We start from the raw sequence: 19,218 nt of genomic DNA on the forward strand, positions 1-19,218 counted from the left end.
TTTTAAGGTCACGATACGATACGTATCGCGATACATAATTTTCGCGCCTTTTCATAGCATTACCTTACCGGCAACGTACGCGCTCGCTGATTGGTCCATCAAAATAGTCAAGCCAATCACAAAAGCTGTTAGTTTCCAACCTATTTTTTAAGTAAAGCTAGCTACATCTATTTATCGGAGCGGTCTCGTATAATTTTACTATCAAGACTTTGAAGGAGATGGATATAGCATAAAAAATTGAATCGATAAAGTTTTAAAATAGGAATCGATACACGCAAGCATATATCGCGTATTGATCGTCAGTAAAAATGTATCGATGCATCGATACATTCGCGTATCGCGACACCCCTATTTACTAATAATACAAGACCTCCCTACTGTCCAACCACTAGACCTTGTCCTTCCCTTCCACAGCCCAGCAGTGTGCTGAGGACCAGAATGTGGTGGCAGCCAAGAGCTATGAGGCGTTACAACAACAGATCTGGTCCTTGTTGCCTGGATTCTTTAAACACCCGACAGACATTGCACAGGTATGTCCGACTTCTTCTGTTAAGCTGACAATAGCACCTGTACTGCAAACTGTGTTGTGACCCCGGGGATTCTGGGTTGCAGGTACCCAGGAAACTAGGCTGTCCAGAAGATAACTACATGGTGGGTGGTCAGGCTTAGTGACTTGCTTGATTTTATATGTCATGGTGGCTCACATTTTCCATCACATAATTGAGTGGTATAGATTCTATAATATACATACTGCCGCCATGTAAGTGATATATTGCTGAGTGCAGTGTTAAACAACATTAGATGCAAATCATATATTTTTTCTTATCCTGACTCATGATCTTTTGCTTATCTCCCTTTCCTTTTCGATTGGAAGTGGAACACTTGAATCCCTTGAAGTTCCCGAAGCGGACGTAAAAATACACTCACCCACAAGTTACCTCCCTTTTGTCCTTTTCCCGCGCAAACAGTCATGTGACCAGCCTTACTTGTCACTCTCTCCCTTTTCGCCCAAGCAAATCATATGTTCTTGTTTAGTGTAGACTTAGTACCAAAGATTAAACACAAAATGTTAAACAAAGACTGTTTGAAAATGTTTTGCTGCATTTTTGAGTGAACACTTTGTTACTATTGTTAGAAAAATCTTTTTGAAAAAATGAATTCTCAGTTCAGCCATGTCAGTCTTGCCAGGAGATCTTGTGATATGACATGGTTGTGCTTTAGATTGTGTCATAACCATCAATGTTGTGTCATCTTTACATTTTTGCACTTTTTGGTTACAGTCCTTCAAAGGCATTGCGAAAGTACTTGGCAGTGCCATATCGGAGAGGCCTGACCTTCGTATGAAGGTCATGGCCTCTCTGAGGTCACTCATCACGCAGAACCTGGACAATGGTAAACACACTTAAAGATTCCTTATTGTATTCTCTACTAGATTCAATTTTAGCCTGGTTGTGTAAGGGTAACTAGACCCTATTAAATGAGTTAACTCCCTTGACTTGGGAAGAGGATACTGCCAGACGTCTGTGTGGAAGTTTTAAGCAATGATGCCTGTACCACTATAATGATTGTGTGAGATAGTTCTCTCATCTCAGGCCTACTAATCATAAAAGAACTGTGAGACATGTCAGCAAAAGTTTACACTCAGAATAAGAAAAGACTGTAATATGTCAGTGATCGTGAGACCAGTGAAGATCCGGGTTAGAAATGATCTTCAGCAACCCATGCTTATCGTAAATGGCAACTTGTGTGATCGGGTGGTCAGGCTGACTTGGTTAACACATATCATTGTATCCCAATTGTGTAGATTGATGCTAATGATGTTGATCATTGGAATGTCTGGTCCTGACCTGATTATTTACAGACAAGCGTCATTTAGCTCGAATTTTGCTGAGTGCGGAGTAAAATAACAAAGAAACTGTGTAAGGGAACATGTCATCCGAAACTAGCAACTCACTGTGTGAGCCAGACCCGGTGTTTAATTGCCATCACAAACACATGCAAAGGCAAGTCAATAGTTTGCCAGTCAGACTTTTTTTGTGTAAGACACTTTCATATATGTTTATACATTTCAATGTTACCAGTAAACTCTTCTGATGTGTGTATCCACATATTCCAGACATCAACAAGGCCGAGTTGGCCAGGTTTGGGAAAAACTTCCTCCCTATTCTCTTCAACCTGTTCACACAAGATGAAGAGACGAGAGACAAGGCTCAGAGACTGGCGGTGCTAGAGACAGTCCGGGCCTACACGCAGATCTGTGATAAACAGGTGAGTCCTGCTTTCTGACTGATGATTACACTGTATGGCTGAGTTAGTTAAGTTAGAAAGGACCGCCTCCGTGGTGTAGTGGTTAGAGCGTCTGCCTGGAGCGGGTTCGATCCCCGGCCGCCTCATACCAAAAGACGTTAAAATATGGTACTTGTTGGTCCCTGCCTGGCGCTCGGCATTACTGGGTACAACAAGGACTGGTCGGCTCGGAGTCTGTATACTGTGTCTGAGTGGGGTATTCAAGCTTCACTGCGGCATGGTATCTCAGTGGGCTAGCACTATAAAACCAGCTTCAGTCTGGGCTAGTACAAGCAGCCGCACATACACATACACACACATGCATGTCGTCATATGAGCGAAATATTCTCAAGCACGATGTTAAACCCAATTCCACCACCACCACAGTTAAGTTAGTGCCATTGTTATTTCTCTAAGTAGACAGATAATTTTGGGACAACATACTGTTCCAATGCCAAGCAGTTTGTTTGGTTTTGGTATTCCCGCTATATGTCCAATACAGATAGACCATATACAAACCATGTCATCAATGCTTTGTATAATACTGCTTGTGACCTTCTATTCAATTAGTGTTAGAATACTGCAAAAATAATAAGATCTTCAGGGCACAAATACTGAATACAGTTAATGATTAATATATTAATTAATATTAATTTCTGATTGACATTTTGATGACAGGGTCACCACTAAAATACTGTCCTCTTATGTTCTCAAGAAGGTTAAAAATCGTTTTCCTTTGTATAGGGCGTTTGGCTCAAAAGCGGACCGATGAATTGCAATCTAACTCAAAAACTAATAAACATATAATATTCATTGAAACGCTGATCATAATCACTCCGTGATTTGTTTGCATAATTTATGTTCTAAAATTAAAAAAGTTGTTTAACAAACTATCATTAAAATATTGACACAGTTATCCGCTTTACGAGGGAGGAGTGCAGAGAAAGGGACAGCCAGGTGTTAGCAGGAATGCACAAGTGCCGACAAAGTTATTGATTCATTAACCTGTGCTGTGTTGTCTCCATCCTTTCTCGCAGACCCGGCTGTCCCTTTCTCTGCACTCCTCCCTCGTAACAAATAGTGAACTGTGTCGATATTTTAATGATAGTTTGTTAAACATCTTTTTTATTTTTAGGACATAAATTCTGCAAACACCTTTCAGAGTTGGTCTGACATTTTCATTATGATCAGTGTTTCATTGAGTATTTTATGTTTATAAGTTTTCGAGTTAAATTGCAATTCATCGGTCCGCTTTGAGCCAAACCGACTATAGTATAAATTGGTGCATATTTAATGTGGTTGATTTTGAATATTCTGATCAGATTTGGTTTTGGTTACAATACTTGCCGACATTCCTGACCGGGATATGTCCGCTTCTGGGAAAGTATAATAGGATGTGTGCAACAGGAATGTTTTTGGAGGAGAGGTCATTCTTAAATATATCATCACTGATTTGAACACGTCCACTTTGTTTTTGTTTCAGCTGGTGATATCATTTTTTGACAAGTGTTGTTCAAAGATGGATGAAGAAGACTCTACAGTGGTAAAAAGGTCAGTGACGACTTTGTCAAAATTGTTTGATATTTGTTTCATTCTTTGAATAGTATTGTGATTATTGTTATATAGATGACTGGGTGTTCATTTTCTGAATTAATGAATCCCCTCGGAATGGAAGGTTAGACATTCACCCCCAGCTACCTGTGCTGGCTGTAAGTGGCAATAGGTCTAGTGGTTAGGCCAGGTGTCTTGCTTGATTGCATGTCATTGTACCCTGTATGATTGATACAAACAAACAAACAAACAAACAAACAAAAAACAAACAGTCTAAGTAAACTTAGGCTCAGTATTATTCGTTACACTGCTATACTGAGTCTAACAAAACCTAGTAGAAGGTCGCGTCAGCTAACCTTTGAGCGACCTATGACCGTCCAATCAAATGCAAGACGGCCAAACGGATTTAGCCAATCAGACAACGACTACTTGTTAGGATTGGCAGGGACTTACAAAACTGTTTTTGGATTTTCTCTTCCCTGGTCGCTGACACTAATCTATCAACCAACGAAAATCTGCATGAAACACAGATATTTGACCTGCAGTATATACGCTTAGGGGTTTCTAATGACATGGTTACTATTAGCTTATATTTCCTCAAGATGACATCCTTGAATATTGACAAAAACGCTATTGTTTACTCATTGCGTCCTCCATTGTATCACTCGGAAGCGATTGTGCAGAAAATAGCATTCAGAATCGTTGGAGTTTTTAGGTAAAGGTTCAAACGGTATGTGCAAATGTGAACCTTTCGCGATTTGGTAAGCTGTGTTCTGATTGGTCAGTCCAAAAGGTCAGCTAACGTGACCTTCTACTAGGTTTTGTTAGACTCTGTATAGCAGTGTAACGAATAATACTGAGCCTAAGTTTACTTAGACTGACAAACAAACAAACAGTTTGAATGTGGACATGTGCAAATGGTTAAAGTAGGATTAGTAGATGATGCTTTATTCATGAAGAGAAATCAGTCTTGGAAAGTGAGTGAGTGAGTTATTATTATTTAACGTCACATGGCAATATTTCAGCCAATCGTGATGATCTTGGAAAGTGATGTTTGATGTGACTCGATGTGAACTTGCTAAAACTGAAAGTACACAGGTGCAAAGTCCATTCACAGCTCAAGTCATCATGGGTATTAACATTTACAGGGGTGGAAATAACCCATTGCCCGACGCCCGAGTCCAGTGTTTTTTTCTGTCGGGCAAGCAAATTTGTTTATCACACTGTACCGGTGTCCAGTTGATATTCCAATGTTAATTATGTTGTTTATTTAAAAAATCAACAAGAAAACGGCGGGTATAGTGGAAAAATTATCAGGGCAAGTGATTTTACATGTGCCACTGTACGGAGTACACTAGCAATTTTAAAGTTATTTCCACCCCTGATTTACTGATTGTTTGAAATCCATTACAGTTTACAGTTAAGTGTGATTCTTTATGCTACTATCAGTCGCCATTTTAAGATTCCCGTGAGATTTCTGTCTTCAAACTTGATGTGTTATGGTAACAACTCAGGGCGGCGTGGCTAGACTGAATGAATGACAGGTTTATTAGCGATGTATAAATTTTCGCTCGGCTAAAATGTTTACACTATGCGTGAAAGCGAAAATAAAACCTGAGTGAAATATAATACCTTTACAGTATTAATATTTATTGATTGTTTGTTGCAGACTTGCTTTGACTGACTTGTTGATAGTTTTAGTGTCATCTGTTGGTGAAGACCAGCTGAAGACAGCTTTTGATTTGTCTGTTCCAAACCTGACGGTGAGTTTACTCTAAATTCATGCTTGTCCACTAGCCCGAGACTACGAACTTGTGTAACACGTGAAGATCCAGGTTTGAATTGGTCTTCAACAACCCATACATGTTGTAAGAGATGACCAATGGAATCGGTTTTTTGTCAGACTCGCTGATTTGGTTGGACACAAGTGATTGTTTACCAGTTGCGTAGATCAATGCTCATGATATCAGTCACTGGATTGTCTGGTCCAGATTTGATTGTTTATACAGACTGATATTATGTAACTGGAATATTGCTGAGTGCATTGTAAGCAACAAACAAACACAAATGTATGCAGGGATTAGGTAAAAATCTTATTCTGGTTGTGCTCATTGACTGGTATCATTTTAGGGGGGATTCTGATCCATCTTTCAGAATTTCATCTGGAAATGAATGAAACTGATAGTAGTGATATATTTGACTTGTTCTGTCTAACTACAAATCATACTACAGAAATATGGGTGAAACCATTAAGATATCTAGGTCAAGTAAGCTCTTTTATCATCTCGACCCGTGAAGTCTTCAGGCACCCATGCTTGTCGTAAGAGGCGACTAACGGGATTGGGTGGTCAGGCTCTCTGACTTGGTTGACACATGTCATCGTATCCCAGATGCATAGATCGATGTTCACGATGTCAATCTCCAGACTGACATCATGTAGCTGAAATATTGCTATTAAAACTGATGGTGGTGATATATTTGTTATGTTCTGTAGGACTAACTACAAATTGATTACTTCAGAGACATGGGTGAAACCATTAAGATGTCTCTGTCAATATTGCTGAGTGAGGCGTAAAACTAAACTCACTCACTCACTCACTCACTCTGCATTTGATGTCACTTACAGAGCACGGAAAAAACGCTACAGAAAAAGTCATACCGGGTCCTGCAAGAAATCTGCTCGGGCAAGTCTCCTGAGAGTCAGAAGTTCACAAAGAAACATCTGAAGAAAGTCCAGCAATTGCTTGTGACATCGTTAGCCAAGTCCAGTCCAGCGTCCAAGGCTGTGAGTAGCCACACACAATGAAACGTAACCGTGATGATCAGTTACATACATAGAGGACATTATATGAGTGCCCATGTCATACTATGTTTACGACACGAGTGCCTAAATGTTGGTATTTCCCAAACGAGAGCGAGGGATATACCGATATTTAGGCACGTAATACAATAATTCGTTTGTCTCCCACCATACATAATGCCAGTAATTGTATGTCTCCCACCATACATAATGCCAGTAATTGTATGTCTCCCACCATACATAATGCCAGTAATTGTTTGTCTCCCACCATACATAATGCCAGTAATTGTTTGTCTCCCACCATACATAATGCCAGTAATTGTTTGTCTCCCACCATACATAATGCCAGTAATTGTATGTCTCCCACCATACATAATGCCAGTAATTGTTTCCATACATAATTGTTTGTCTCCCCATACATAATGCCAAGTAATTGTTTGTCTCCCACCATACATAATGCCAATAATTGTTTGTCTCCCACCATACATAATGCCAATAATTGTTTGTCTCCCACCATACATAATGCCAGTAATTGTTTGTCTCCCACCATACATAATGCCAGTAATTGTTTGTCTCCCACCATACATAATGCCAGTAATTGTATGTCTCCCACCATACATAATGCCAATAATTGTTTGTCTCCCACCATACATAATGCCAGTAATTGTTTGTCTCCCACCATACATAATGCCAGTAATTGTTTGTCTCCCACCCATGCCATAATGTCTCCCACCATACATAATGCCATACATAATTGTTTGTCTCCCACCATACATAATGCCAATAATTGTTTGTCTCCCACCATACATAATGCCAGTAATTGTATAATTGTTTGTCTCCCACCATACATAATACATAATGCCAGTAATTGTCTCCCACCATACATAATGTCTCCCCACCATACATAATGCCAGTAATTGTTTGTCTCCCACCATACATAATGCCAGTAATTGTATGTCTCCCACCATACATAACATAATGTCTCCCACCATACATAATGTAATTGTATGTCTCCCACCATACATAATGCCAGTAACACATAATAATAATTGTATGTCTCCCACCATACATAATGCCAGTAATTGTTTGTCTCCCACCATACATAATAATGCCAATAATTGTATGTCTCCCACCATACATAATGCCAATAATTGTATGTCTCCCACCATACATAATGCCAGTAATTGTATGTCTCCCACCATACATAATGCCAATAATTGTATGTCTCCCACCATACATAATGCCAGTAATTGTATGTCTCCCACCATACATAATGCCAGTAATTGTATGTCTCCATAACCATACATATAATCCCACCACATAATTGTATGTCTCCCACCATACATAATGCCAGTAATTGTATGTAATTGTATGTCTCCCACCATACATAATGCCAGTACCATACATGTATGTCTCCCCACCATACATAATGCCAGTAATTGTATGTCTCCCACCATACATAATGCCAGTAATTGTATGTCTCCCACCATACATAATGCCAGTAATTGTATGTCTCCCACCATACATAATGCCAGTAATTGTACCATACATAATGCCAGTAATTGTATGTCCCCACCATACATAATGCCATAATCCCACCATACAGTAATTGTATGTCTCCACCATAATGCCAGTAATTGTATGTCTCCCACCATACATAATGCAGAGTAAGTAATTGTATGTCTCCCACCATACATAATGCCAGTAATTGTATGTCTCCCACCATACATAATGCCAGTAATGTCTCCCACCATACATAATGCCAGTAATTGTATGTCTCCCACCATACATAATGCCAGTAATTGTATGTCTCCCACCATACATAATGCCAGTAATTGTATGTCTCCCACCATACATAATGCCAGTAATTGTATGTCTCCCACCATACATAATGCCAGTAATTGTATGTCTCCCACCATACATAATGCCATACATAATTGTATGTCTCCCACCATACATAATGCCAGTAATAATGTATGTCTGTCCACCATACATAATGCCAGTAATTGTATGTCTCCCACCATACATAATGCCAGTAATTGTATGTCTCCCACCATACATAATGCCAGTAATTGTATGTCTCCCACCATACATAATGCCAGTAATTGTATGTCTCCCACCATACATAATGCCAGTAATTGTATGTCTCCCACCATACATAATGCCAGTAATTGTTTGTCTCCCACCATACATAATACTTACCACTGTCTGTCTTCAACCACACAGACCCGTGAAGATCATGGTTAGAATTCATCTTCAGTAACCCATGGTTGTCGTAAGACGCAACTAAAGGGATCGGGTTGTCAGGCTCTCTGACTTGGTTGACACATGTGTCTCAATTGCGTAGATCGATGCTCATGCTGTTGATCACTGGATTGTCTGGTCCGGATTTGATTACTTACAGTCATTGCCATATAGCTGGAATATTGCTGAGTGCGGCGTAAAACTAAACTCACTCATTCACTCACTCACTTACTCACTCAAACCACTTCAACCACTTCAACCACTCACTCACTTCAACCACACACAATGCTGACCATTGTTTATCTGTTCCCAGCCTAGGCTGCGATGTCTGATCAGTCTCCTGCAACAACTTGAGAAGCCCCACATGGAATTCTTCCTGGCTGTTGTACCTGAGGTCAGTTGTTTCGAGGAACCATTTTCCAATGTTATTTCATCATGGAATTTTTCATGGTTTTTGCCAGTTTGCCACAAGCAGCAGTTACAGCAGGATTTTTGTTCATCTGTTTCTGTTTCTGTTTCCATTCATGTCATATTAGAATGGAGGAGCAGATTTACCCAACATGTGCACACCAGTTAGCAGGAAACAGTAGTCAGTGGGTGATGCCTAAGTGTTCAGTTTCGGTTTCAGGAAATATTGATGAACACACTTTATTATTCATTAATTTAACAATGTAGTCTTTGAAGATGAGGTGAGGTGAAACTGGGTTTTTACGTTGTGCTTGAGAATATTTTGCTCATATGATGACGTGCATGTGTGTGTATGTGTATGTGCGGCTGCTTGTACTAACCCAGACTTAAGCTGGTTTTATAGTGCTAGCCCACTGAGATAACATGCCGCAGTGAAGCATGAATACCCCACTCAGACACATTATACTGACTCCGAGCCGACCAGTCCTTGTTGTACCCATTAATGCCGAGCGCCAGGCAGGGACCAACAAGTACCATATTTTAACGTCTTTTGGTATGACGCGGTCGGGGATCGAACCAGCGACCTTCCACTCTACAGCCGGATGCTCTAACCACTACACCACAGAGGCGGCCAGTCTTTGAAGGAATGTAAAGAGCTGGCACAATCTAACTGCATTGTGATTTCATAATTACTGACCCTGAATAGCGTGAAAGTATCGACTATGAATTAAAATAATATCAGCCAGATGCCAGTGACATTATCACAACATGCAATACCAAGGATGCTACTGATAGGGATAAACAAGGGAAATAAATCCATACACACAAAGGCAGATACCCCCAAGGCATAAATGCCATTTTGTACCACTATGTAAAACTGATGTACAGTGCCTGCTGGCTCTTAATAGGGATATAACCGCATCCGTGGTGTAGTGGTTAGAGCGTCCGCCTGGAGAGCGGAAGGTCGGATTCGATCCCCGACTGCGTCATACCAAAAGACGTTAAAAATATGCTACTTGTTGGTCCCTGCCTGGCGCTCGGCATTAATGGGTACAACAAGGACTGGTCGGCTCGGAGTCAGTATAATGTGTCTGAGTGGGGTATTCATGCTTCACTGCGGCATGGCCTCTCAGTGGGCTAGCACTATAAAACCAGCTTCAGTCTGGGCTAGTACAAGCAGCTGCACATAAACATACACACGCATGCACGTTGTCATATGAGCGAAATATTCTCAAGCACGACGTTAAACCCAATTTCACCTCACCTCACCCAATAATGATATGACAAACAAGGGAAATAAGTCCAAACTCACAAAGGCAGATGACCCCAAGGCATAAATGCCATTTTGTACCACTATGAAAAACTGAATTGAAATAGAATTACAGGTATATCATGATTTGTGTGTTACATGTGTGTGTGTGTGTGTGTTGCAGGCCATGTTGTGTACCAAAGAGATCGCAGAGAGGGCCCGTGTGGCTGCCTACGACCTACTGATGGTGATGGCAGACACAATGGTCAGATGGTACCCGGACAAGCCAGAGTCAGGTAACTGTTCTGATTCTATCAAAGAGGTCTGTCACATACTCTTTTGTGTTTTAAGACACACTTCAGGTGAGGTGAGGTGAAATTGGGTTAATGACGTGCTTGAGAATATTTCGCTCATATGACGACGTGCATGCGTGTATGTGTATGTGCGGCTGCTTATACTAGCCCAGGCTTAAGTTGGTTTTATAGTGCTAGCCCACTGAGATACTATGCCGCAGTGAAGCATGAATACCCGAATCAGACACATTATGCTGACTCCGAGCCGACCAGTCCTTGTTGTACCCATTAATGCCGAGCGCCAGGCAGAGACCAACAAGTACCATATTTTAACGTCTTTTGGTATGACGCAGTCGGGGATTGAACCCACGACCTTCCGCTCTCCGGGCGGACGCTCTAACCACTACACCACGGAGGCGGTCCACACTTCAGGAACACTTTCAGGAACATCATTGTACATGCTTTGAAACTCATCAAGCAATAGATTACACTACTTCAATTCATGATTGAAAAAAATCATAGTATAATTTCAAGTTCACCAGCAATGTTTGCAACGTTACCTCCTACACAGGTTTACATGGAATTGTTGAATTACTAGTGAAATATTCCAGTGAATTTTCATTGAGGAAGATTGGTTGAAGGGGTGATGCTTCCAATGTTTCCCAGAAGCACATTTGTTTACATATGGGCTAAAGGGTAATTGAATAAATGTTCAAAAACTGCTGTTATGCTGTGACTAAGAAGGAAGTTGGTTTCAGATGCTGTGGAGTGAATTTCCAGTGCATACTTTTACACTGTTTCCTTGCTGTTTGCAGAGTCAGTAGGCAACTTTTTCAAGATGGTTCTAGCAGGACTTGCTGGCTCCCCACAGATGATCAGTGGAACTCTCCTGGCACTCACCAGACTCTTGTATGGTTATAAAGGTAGCTGTCATTCCTTTAAGCATTGACATCAGTATGTTCTGAATTTGAGGATACCTGTGAAGATCCGGGTTAGAATTGATTTTCAGTAACCCATGCTTGTCGTAAAGGTGACTAATGGGATCGGGTGGTCAGGCTCGCTGATTTGGTATCCCAATTGCGTAGGTTGATTCTCATGCTGTTGATCACTGGATTGTCTGGTCCAGACTCGATTATTTACAGATTGTCACCATATGGCTGGAATATTGCTGAGTGTGGCATAAAACTAAACTCACTCACTCACTCACTCACTCACCACTCACTCACTCACTCACTCACTCACTCACTCACTCACTTCAACCACTCACACACTTCAGCCACTCACACACTTCAACCACACACAATGCTGACCATTGTAAAACTCACTCACTCACTCTCTGAATTTGAGGAACATAAACCTGTTTTTCTACTGTGTAAATCTACATGGCGAGGTGTTGAGCTTCCCATCTGCTGGTGTGTTTCTCCCGTTGACTAGGTACTGAGTTTTGTTACTGTTGGTGTGTTTCAGACAAGGTGTCGAGTGACTTGTTGGACATGCTGGTGGAGAGTGTGTGTCTGCTGCTGTCGTCCAAGACAAGGGAGGTGGTCAAGAGTGGCCTGAGTTTCATCAAGGTGATGCTGTCAGCCTACACAGAGACCAGACTGGCAGGACAACTCAAGACACTGGTCAGTTCTACCTTATGCTGCTGTTTATTATCCCCCGCCGCACGTTTAGCGCGAATCGGGGGATATAGTATTAGGCTCCATCCGTACGTACAGACGTATGTACGAATTGGAATATCTTAAGAACCATTGACTAGATTCTTTTCATATTTGGTACCTAGCTTCATCACAGTATAAGAAAGGTCCCAGTCAGGTTTGGTGACTTAGACCTTCATTTCAAGGTCACAAGGGGACTTTAACGTTTTACCTGCATGTTAAGCTATCTCAAGAACCGTTTACTGGATTTTCTTCATATTTGACACCAAGCTTTATCTAGGGAAGGTGCAAGGCCCAGTCAATATTGGTGACCTTCACTTAATTTTCAAGGTCACAGACACTTTGAAGATTTCAGCATATTAACCTGCATGTTATGCTTGTCAGGGAGATACCTCAAGAACTATTCACTGGAGTTTCTTCATATTTGACACCAAGCTTCATCCAGGGAAGGCGCAGGGCCCAGTCGATTTTGGTGACCTTCACTTGATTTTCAAGGTCACAGCGACACTTTGAAGATTTCAGCATGTTAAATTGCATGTTAAGATTGTCAGCAAGATATCACAAAAAATATTCACTGGATTTTCTTCATATTTGACACCATGCTTCATCAAGAGAAGGCCCAGGGCTCAGTCAATTTTGGTGACCTTCACATAATTTTCAGGGTCACGATGACACTTTGAAGATGCATGTTAACCTGCATTGTCAGCAAGATATTTCAAGAACAGTTCACTGGATTTTCTTCATAGACTTTCAAGACTTCCCTTGAATGTTTTTCAATAAGCAATTTCTTAAGTACTATTTTTGCATATTTCATACACTATGATATTCATGTCAAGGTCTAAGTCAGTCTTGAAAATATATGTGTGTTTGAACAACTAAAGAGCAAGATATCAAGAGAGGTTGACTGGTCATGTTTTTGTTGACATTTACCTTCATCTTAAACTTTCATTACTTTTTAAGTTTGATTTGATAATTATCGGCGGGGGATTATGTCACCTTAGTGACAATGCTTGTTGTCTGTAGAATTGGTCACAATTTTTCAAATGTTTTAAGACCATGATGGTCCGGGTTAGAATATTGATCTTCAGTAACACATGCTTGTCGTAAGAGGCGACTAACGGGATCGGGTGGTCAGGTTCGCTGACTTGGTTGACGCATGTCATCAGATCCCAATTGCACAGATCAATACTCATGCTGTTGATCACTGGATTGTCTGGTCCAGACTCGATTATTTACAGACCGTCGCCATACAGCTGGAATATTGCTGAGTGCGGCATAAAACTAAATTCACTCACTCAAATGTTTTAATGGTTGCAAAAGCATGATTGGGTGGTTGGGCTCAGTGACTGATAAATGGAATATCAGGTTGGTAGTTAGTGCATTGTTTCTGGATTTTGACCACAGAAAACTTCCTCCTGACATTTGAGAGTTGCTGTTACTGAATTATTGTCATTTGATACCACCGGGGCGGTGGGGTAGCCTAGTGGTTAAAGCATCCGCTCGTGACACTGAAGACCCAGGTTCGAATCCCCACATGGGTACAATGTGTGAAGCCCATTTCAGGTGTCCCCCGCCGTGATGTTGCTGGAATATTGCTAAAAGCGGCGTAAAACTAAACTCAAAATCTTTTGTTTAGTTTTTAAATCCAAATTTCAGGCTAGTGAATTATTTTGTGGGCTAGTAACTGTCAGGTATAGCTAAACTATTTGGAAACTATTTCGCACACTGTTGACAAGGTGTGACAGGACGCGTGGCAAGAGGTAAAAGGAACCAAAAATCAATAAACAAGATCCCTCTTCATCCATGATATCTTAGGATTGTTAGCACCATAACTATTTGATTAAAGTGGTAAGCGTCTGTTAAGTGCTTGACGTTCAGCTTTTCTACCACATCAGGCCATGACGCCTGAGTATGTATGAAATGCTTTTAAAAAACAACCTCTTGGGAATTCTTAGTTAAAACAGACCCCAAGTAGCCTATGCTGGATGACCCATCCAAGGTTGACTGGGTGACTAGGATGAAAGTGTGACCTCATGTTCATATGGCGTGGGGCATCACTCACAAAAAAGATCATTTACAGGCTGCTATCACTGTTGGAAAGTTGCTGCGTGCAGTGTAAAGGCCAGACCAATTTCATTTCTTGTTTTACGGATTTTTGTCCTCAGAAAACCTAAAGGCAGGAGGGAAAACAAATAAAAATAAAAATCACCAGTCAAAGTAATATTCCCTTTAATTCTGAAAGTTTTTTACTTTTGGCAATTTATAAAGTATATATGGGACAAAAAACACTTGCACATTTACATTTTTGGCCAATGAAATATTAAAATTTATATTTTGAGCGGGGAAAATTAATTTTTAATTTTTTTTCTTATTTTTGAAAACATACGACCGGCAGATCCGTAAAACAAGAAATAAAATTGGTCTGGCCTAAACAAAAAATATCAAACTGTTCATATGTCATTTTTAATCTTTGCAGGTGTCGAGTCTTGTGGGGATGAAGGAGGATTGCCGTCATCACTGCCACACACGTGTCAAACAGATCTACAGCAAGCTTATCAGGAAGTTCGGGTAGGGGTATGATTCAGCAGCCATGACATGTGAAGAAGCAAGCCTTAATTCTGTGTCCTTAGCTGTTATATGTCAGGAATTTTGCTTAAGGCCATGGTGTTCAACAACCATAATAAGAATTGTAGGGTGTGTGTTTACATAAGACAGATGTCATTGTTGGTGTGCTCTTTGTGAATTCTTTGGGTATTGTGTTCAGAGTACACTATATTTGCTGTTAGAAACCTTTATTTGGTCTTCAGTGACAATTGTCATGATATCTATCACTGGAGTGTTTGGTCCTGACTTAATTATTTACAGATGGCCCTCATATAATTGGTACTTTGCTGGGTACAGTTTTATACAACAAGCAAACAAAATTAAGAAACAACTAATATGCTGGAGGTCACACTGACCTGGTAGATCGCGTCCAGTCATGCTCATGCTTTCAATCGCTGGTTCACCGGGTCCATTATTTCCAGAATGCCATAACAAGAATGGAGTACCACTGATTCAGCATGCAGATATGTTCACTCCCTAAATCACCTTCATTACATCTGACATAGTGTGCACAAGAAAGACTTGTAGATGAATTGTGTATTCGTATTTGATATAAGAAGTGTCAGAGTGTAATTATTGCTTTAGCAATGATATCCCTGTGATGAATGACAGACAAGATGTTGCTCTTGTTTCCCTTTGTATGAGACGATGGAGGCATATGGGCGGTGGGGTAGCCTAGTGGTTAAAGCGTTCGTTTGTCACGCTGCAGACCCGGGTTCAATTCCCCACATGGGTACAATCTGTGAAGCCCTTTTCTGGCCTCCCCGTGATACTGCTGGAATATTGCTAAAAGCGGTGTAAAACCATACTCACTCACTCACTCCTTGTAGGTATGACACAATCCATGGTATGACCCCAGTCCGGGTCCACAAGCTCCTCAACAACATCCGCAAGACGCAGGAGAGAGCCAAGAGAAAGAAGTCTGCTGATGACGAGGAGGAGTCAGAGGATGACATGGATGTTCCAAAGAATAAGCCGGAGAAGTATGTATTTCAAGTTGGATGTGTGGAACGGTTGTCAATGAATTGTGTTCTCTAATTTCTTTTGAGTAGTGAACATTATTGCATTGAATAATGTGTTCTTGAAGATAATCCCAAAATTTGATAAACAGTCTTTGTCGAGATTCACCAACACCATGGTAACTGATTTTGCATTTCAGTATAGATGGTCAATAAAATTATGTTGTGTTGGTCATTGTCAAAGATCAGTTCTTTGTAATATGATGATACATTCTTTGCCAGTGTGGAGGATCTTCTCCAGGACACAGACTCGGAGATGGAAGATGATCAGGACAAGAAGAAGAAAGCAGCCAATCAGAAGTCTCGACAGGGGAAAGGGGCGTGGCTGAAAGAAGGCGGGGATGACCAGATAGTGGATTTCCTTGATGCCAGTGCTGCCAAGAAAGTCCTGGGTAGGTGTGTGGTGTAGTCTGGCATACTCAGTGCTGATCTGTGTAGCTCATTCACTGATCCCAAGAGCCTCTCGATAAGGTTGGGTAATGACCATAGACATGCTAGACGGTTATATTTTCTACAAAGCAGCTTTATCACTTAAGTAATTGTAACTCTCATAATTATACTTAGGTAGTCGTAACTGTAGTCCTGTATTGATAGTCATAGCGACAAGATTGATTTTGGAATGAGACCCTGGCTGGCAGTGTTTCATTGTAACTGGACAGTGCAATTGCTGCTTTCATTTAGATTTGTAATGTTGACTGTGTTCAAAATTTGCCTGTGTTCAAAATTTGCCTGTGTTCACCCAGCAGAAGTGGATACCCAGTAGTATGAGATCCCTTTATTTACTTATGAGCAACTTGGGTTGTTTACTCCCAAGGAAGCTGAGAGTGTGCTTGCAATACACACTAGTCTGTTGATTAAATTCTTTGACACTGGTGGGTTGACACATGTAGTTAGTAAGTGCTTTGAGCAAACTTTATGTGGAGCCCTTTGGAATATAGATAATTTTTGTTTTCTGATTGTTGTTGATACATTTTAGCCACCAAGCCTAGCCAGAAAACAAGCAAAACCAAAAAGGACTCTGATTTCAAGATGTCTGCCGATGGCCGTCTGGTTGTCACAGATATGGGTGATGACAAAGGTGAGGAATCAAGTAGAAAATGTAGATGGTCACTGTTTCTTCTTCAAATATGCATCAGAGTAATGAGTAACTTCTCTTGTACCATTATTCCTCAATTACATGTCGCTGGCATAATTGCATTCCGTATCCCTTAACTGGCTATTTATTAAGAATTTATACTACCGCTAGAGAATAACAACTTGTGAGAATACGTTCATAAATATCTGTGCATCAGAAGACTTTTTGAGAGTGACTCACCTCTATCAATGGATACTGGCATAGTCAGGTTTCCTGTTAGTAATGATCGTTTATTTCTTCAGGAGAGAAGATGGATTCCGAAGATGAAGATGACCTTGATGACCTCTTCGCTGCTTTTGAAGGAGGAATTGCCAAGGTATGGGTCGTTATCTCAGTCACCTTTATCTTACCTCTCATGACCTCTTACCCGAGCAATACATATCGCAATATATGCTTTCGCATTGCAATATATCGCAATATGAAAGTTTTCTGCAATACCCACCCCTAATAATTTGTCAGTTTGTCCAGTGATCGGGTGGTCAGGCTCGCTGACTTGGTTGACTCATGTCATTGTTTCCCAATTGCTGTTGATCACTGGATTGTCTGGTACAGACTCGATTATTTACAGACCACCGCCATATAGCTGGAATATTGCTGAGTGCGGTGTAAAACTAAACTCACTCACTCACTCAGTTGTCTCAGGTTTATTCCTCAATATTCCAGTGCTGCATATTGACTCTTTCACTTGTACTGAGATGTAATTATTGCAGTACAATTTTTGATTGCACAAGTTGTTGTCAGTACAAGAATCTGTATAAAGATATCGCACCTATGAAATGAAGAAGTTGTTCTTTATGAAATTTGTCATGATTGTAATGTGTGTCTCTGTCTCCAGCGGAGGAGAGCTCCCAAGAGGAAGCTGGAGGAAGACTCGGATGACGATGAGGAGCCAGGAAGATCCAAATACAAAGGTGGGTTGTCATAGAAACCTGTGGTTTTAAAGCTATGAAGATTAAGAATTACTATTTCTCAACTTCACATAGGTGTGTTGCTAGGGCTGTCCAAACTAATTATGATAAAATATATAAAATCAGCTGATTAACTATAAAAGGGATTGTCATGTTGCAGATGTCAATTATTTTCACTGTGGTAGCAAATTAGGCTCTGATATGAGTGGTCCAGTGTGGCGTATGATTGCCGCAAGAGTAAAATTTAATTGTGTGATTAATTGTTCTGTCACTGGGTTTTTCTGGTCCAGAATTTTCTCATATACGGCATAGTGAAGGTTTCTGACTGTGATGAATATTTCTGACTGTGATGAATATTTCTGACTGTGTTGAATATTTCTGACTGTGATGAACATTTTTTATGTCATTATTTCTGTGTTGGATATTTTGGACTGGTGAATATTTCTGTGGAGAATAGTTCTGACTGTGTTGCATATTTCTGACTGTGATAAATATTTGGGACTGCAGTTAATATTTCTGACTGTGATAAATATTTGGTCTGTGATAAATATTTGGGACTGCAGTTAATATTTCTGACTGTGATAAATATTTGGGCTGTGATAAATATTTCGGACTGCAGTTAATATTTCTGACTGTGGTAAATATTTCTGACTGCTTTGAAGATCTCTGACACTGATGAATATTCATGAACTTATTTACTGCTAAAATATTTAACAATTTGTAGATTTCTTTATAAAATTACAAAATTATCTATGAATTCTGTCATACAAGAAAATCTGTGCTCCTGTTGTAGCTGGAGGACGTGGAATACACCGACCGCTCACAAAACCAGGCTCCGAATCAGGACCTAAACGCTTCGGCCAAGAATACAAAGCAAAGGTTGGTTATATTCTTTAATGAGATATAGTTCGTGCAAATCAGTTTGCAAAGATGACTCCCAGAATCCCGGCTTCCTGTGGCTTCCATGGATGATTTCTTTCACTGACGGTCACTGGATTGTCAAGTCCAGACATGGTTATCGCATGTTCCCTTCATACAGGTGGAATACTGCAAGTGTGGCATT

The 19,218-nt window shown here is 40.5% G+C and overlaps 1 protein-coding gene across 1 annotated transcript in view; it reads left to right on the forward strand.

Moving 5' to 3' along the window:
* LOC124282863 (RRP12-like protein) overlaps positions 1 to 19,218 on the forward strand; it is a 54,816-nt gene that overhangs the window by 33,116 nt on the left and 2,482 nt on the right. The window contains 17 exon segments of the mRNA XM_046718900.1: positions 415 to 530; positions 1,281 to 1,392; positions 2,117 to 2,268; positions 3,770 to 3,837; positions 5,507 to 5,600; positions 6,464 to 6,622; positions 9,195 to 9,275; positions 10,723 to 10,834; positions 11,647 to 11,754; positions 12,299 to 12,456; positions 14,966 to 15,057; positions 15,924 to 16,076; positions 16,335 to 16,504; positions 17,089 to 17,190; positions 17,490 to 17,563; positions 18,083 to 18,158; positions 18,949 to 19,034. Of these exon segments, the coding sequence (XP_046574856.1) occupies positions 415 to 530; positions 1,281 to 1,392; positions 2,117 to 2,268; positions 3,770 to 3,837; positions 5,507 to 5,600; positions 6,464 to 6,622; positions 9,195 to 9,275; positions 10,723 to 10,834; positions 11,647 to 11,754; positions 12,299 to 12,456; positions 14,966 to 15,057; positions 15,924 to 16,076; positions 16,335 to 16,504; positions 17,089 to 17,190; positions 17,490 to 17,563; positions 18,083 to 18,158; positions 18,949 to 19,034 (1,913 nt within the window).

The sequence above is a fragment of the Haliotis rubra genome, unplaced genomic scaffold, assembly GCF_003918875.1.
Source record: "Haliotis rubra isolate DU_JTF1 unplaced genomic scaffold, ASM391887v1 Scf305, whole genome shotgun sequence".
In the NCBI taxonomy this organism is placed as follows: domain Eukaryota; kingdom Metazoa; phylum Mollusca; class Gastropoda; order Lepetellida; family Haliotidae; genus Haliotis; species Haliotis rubra.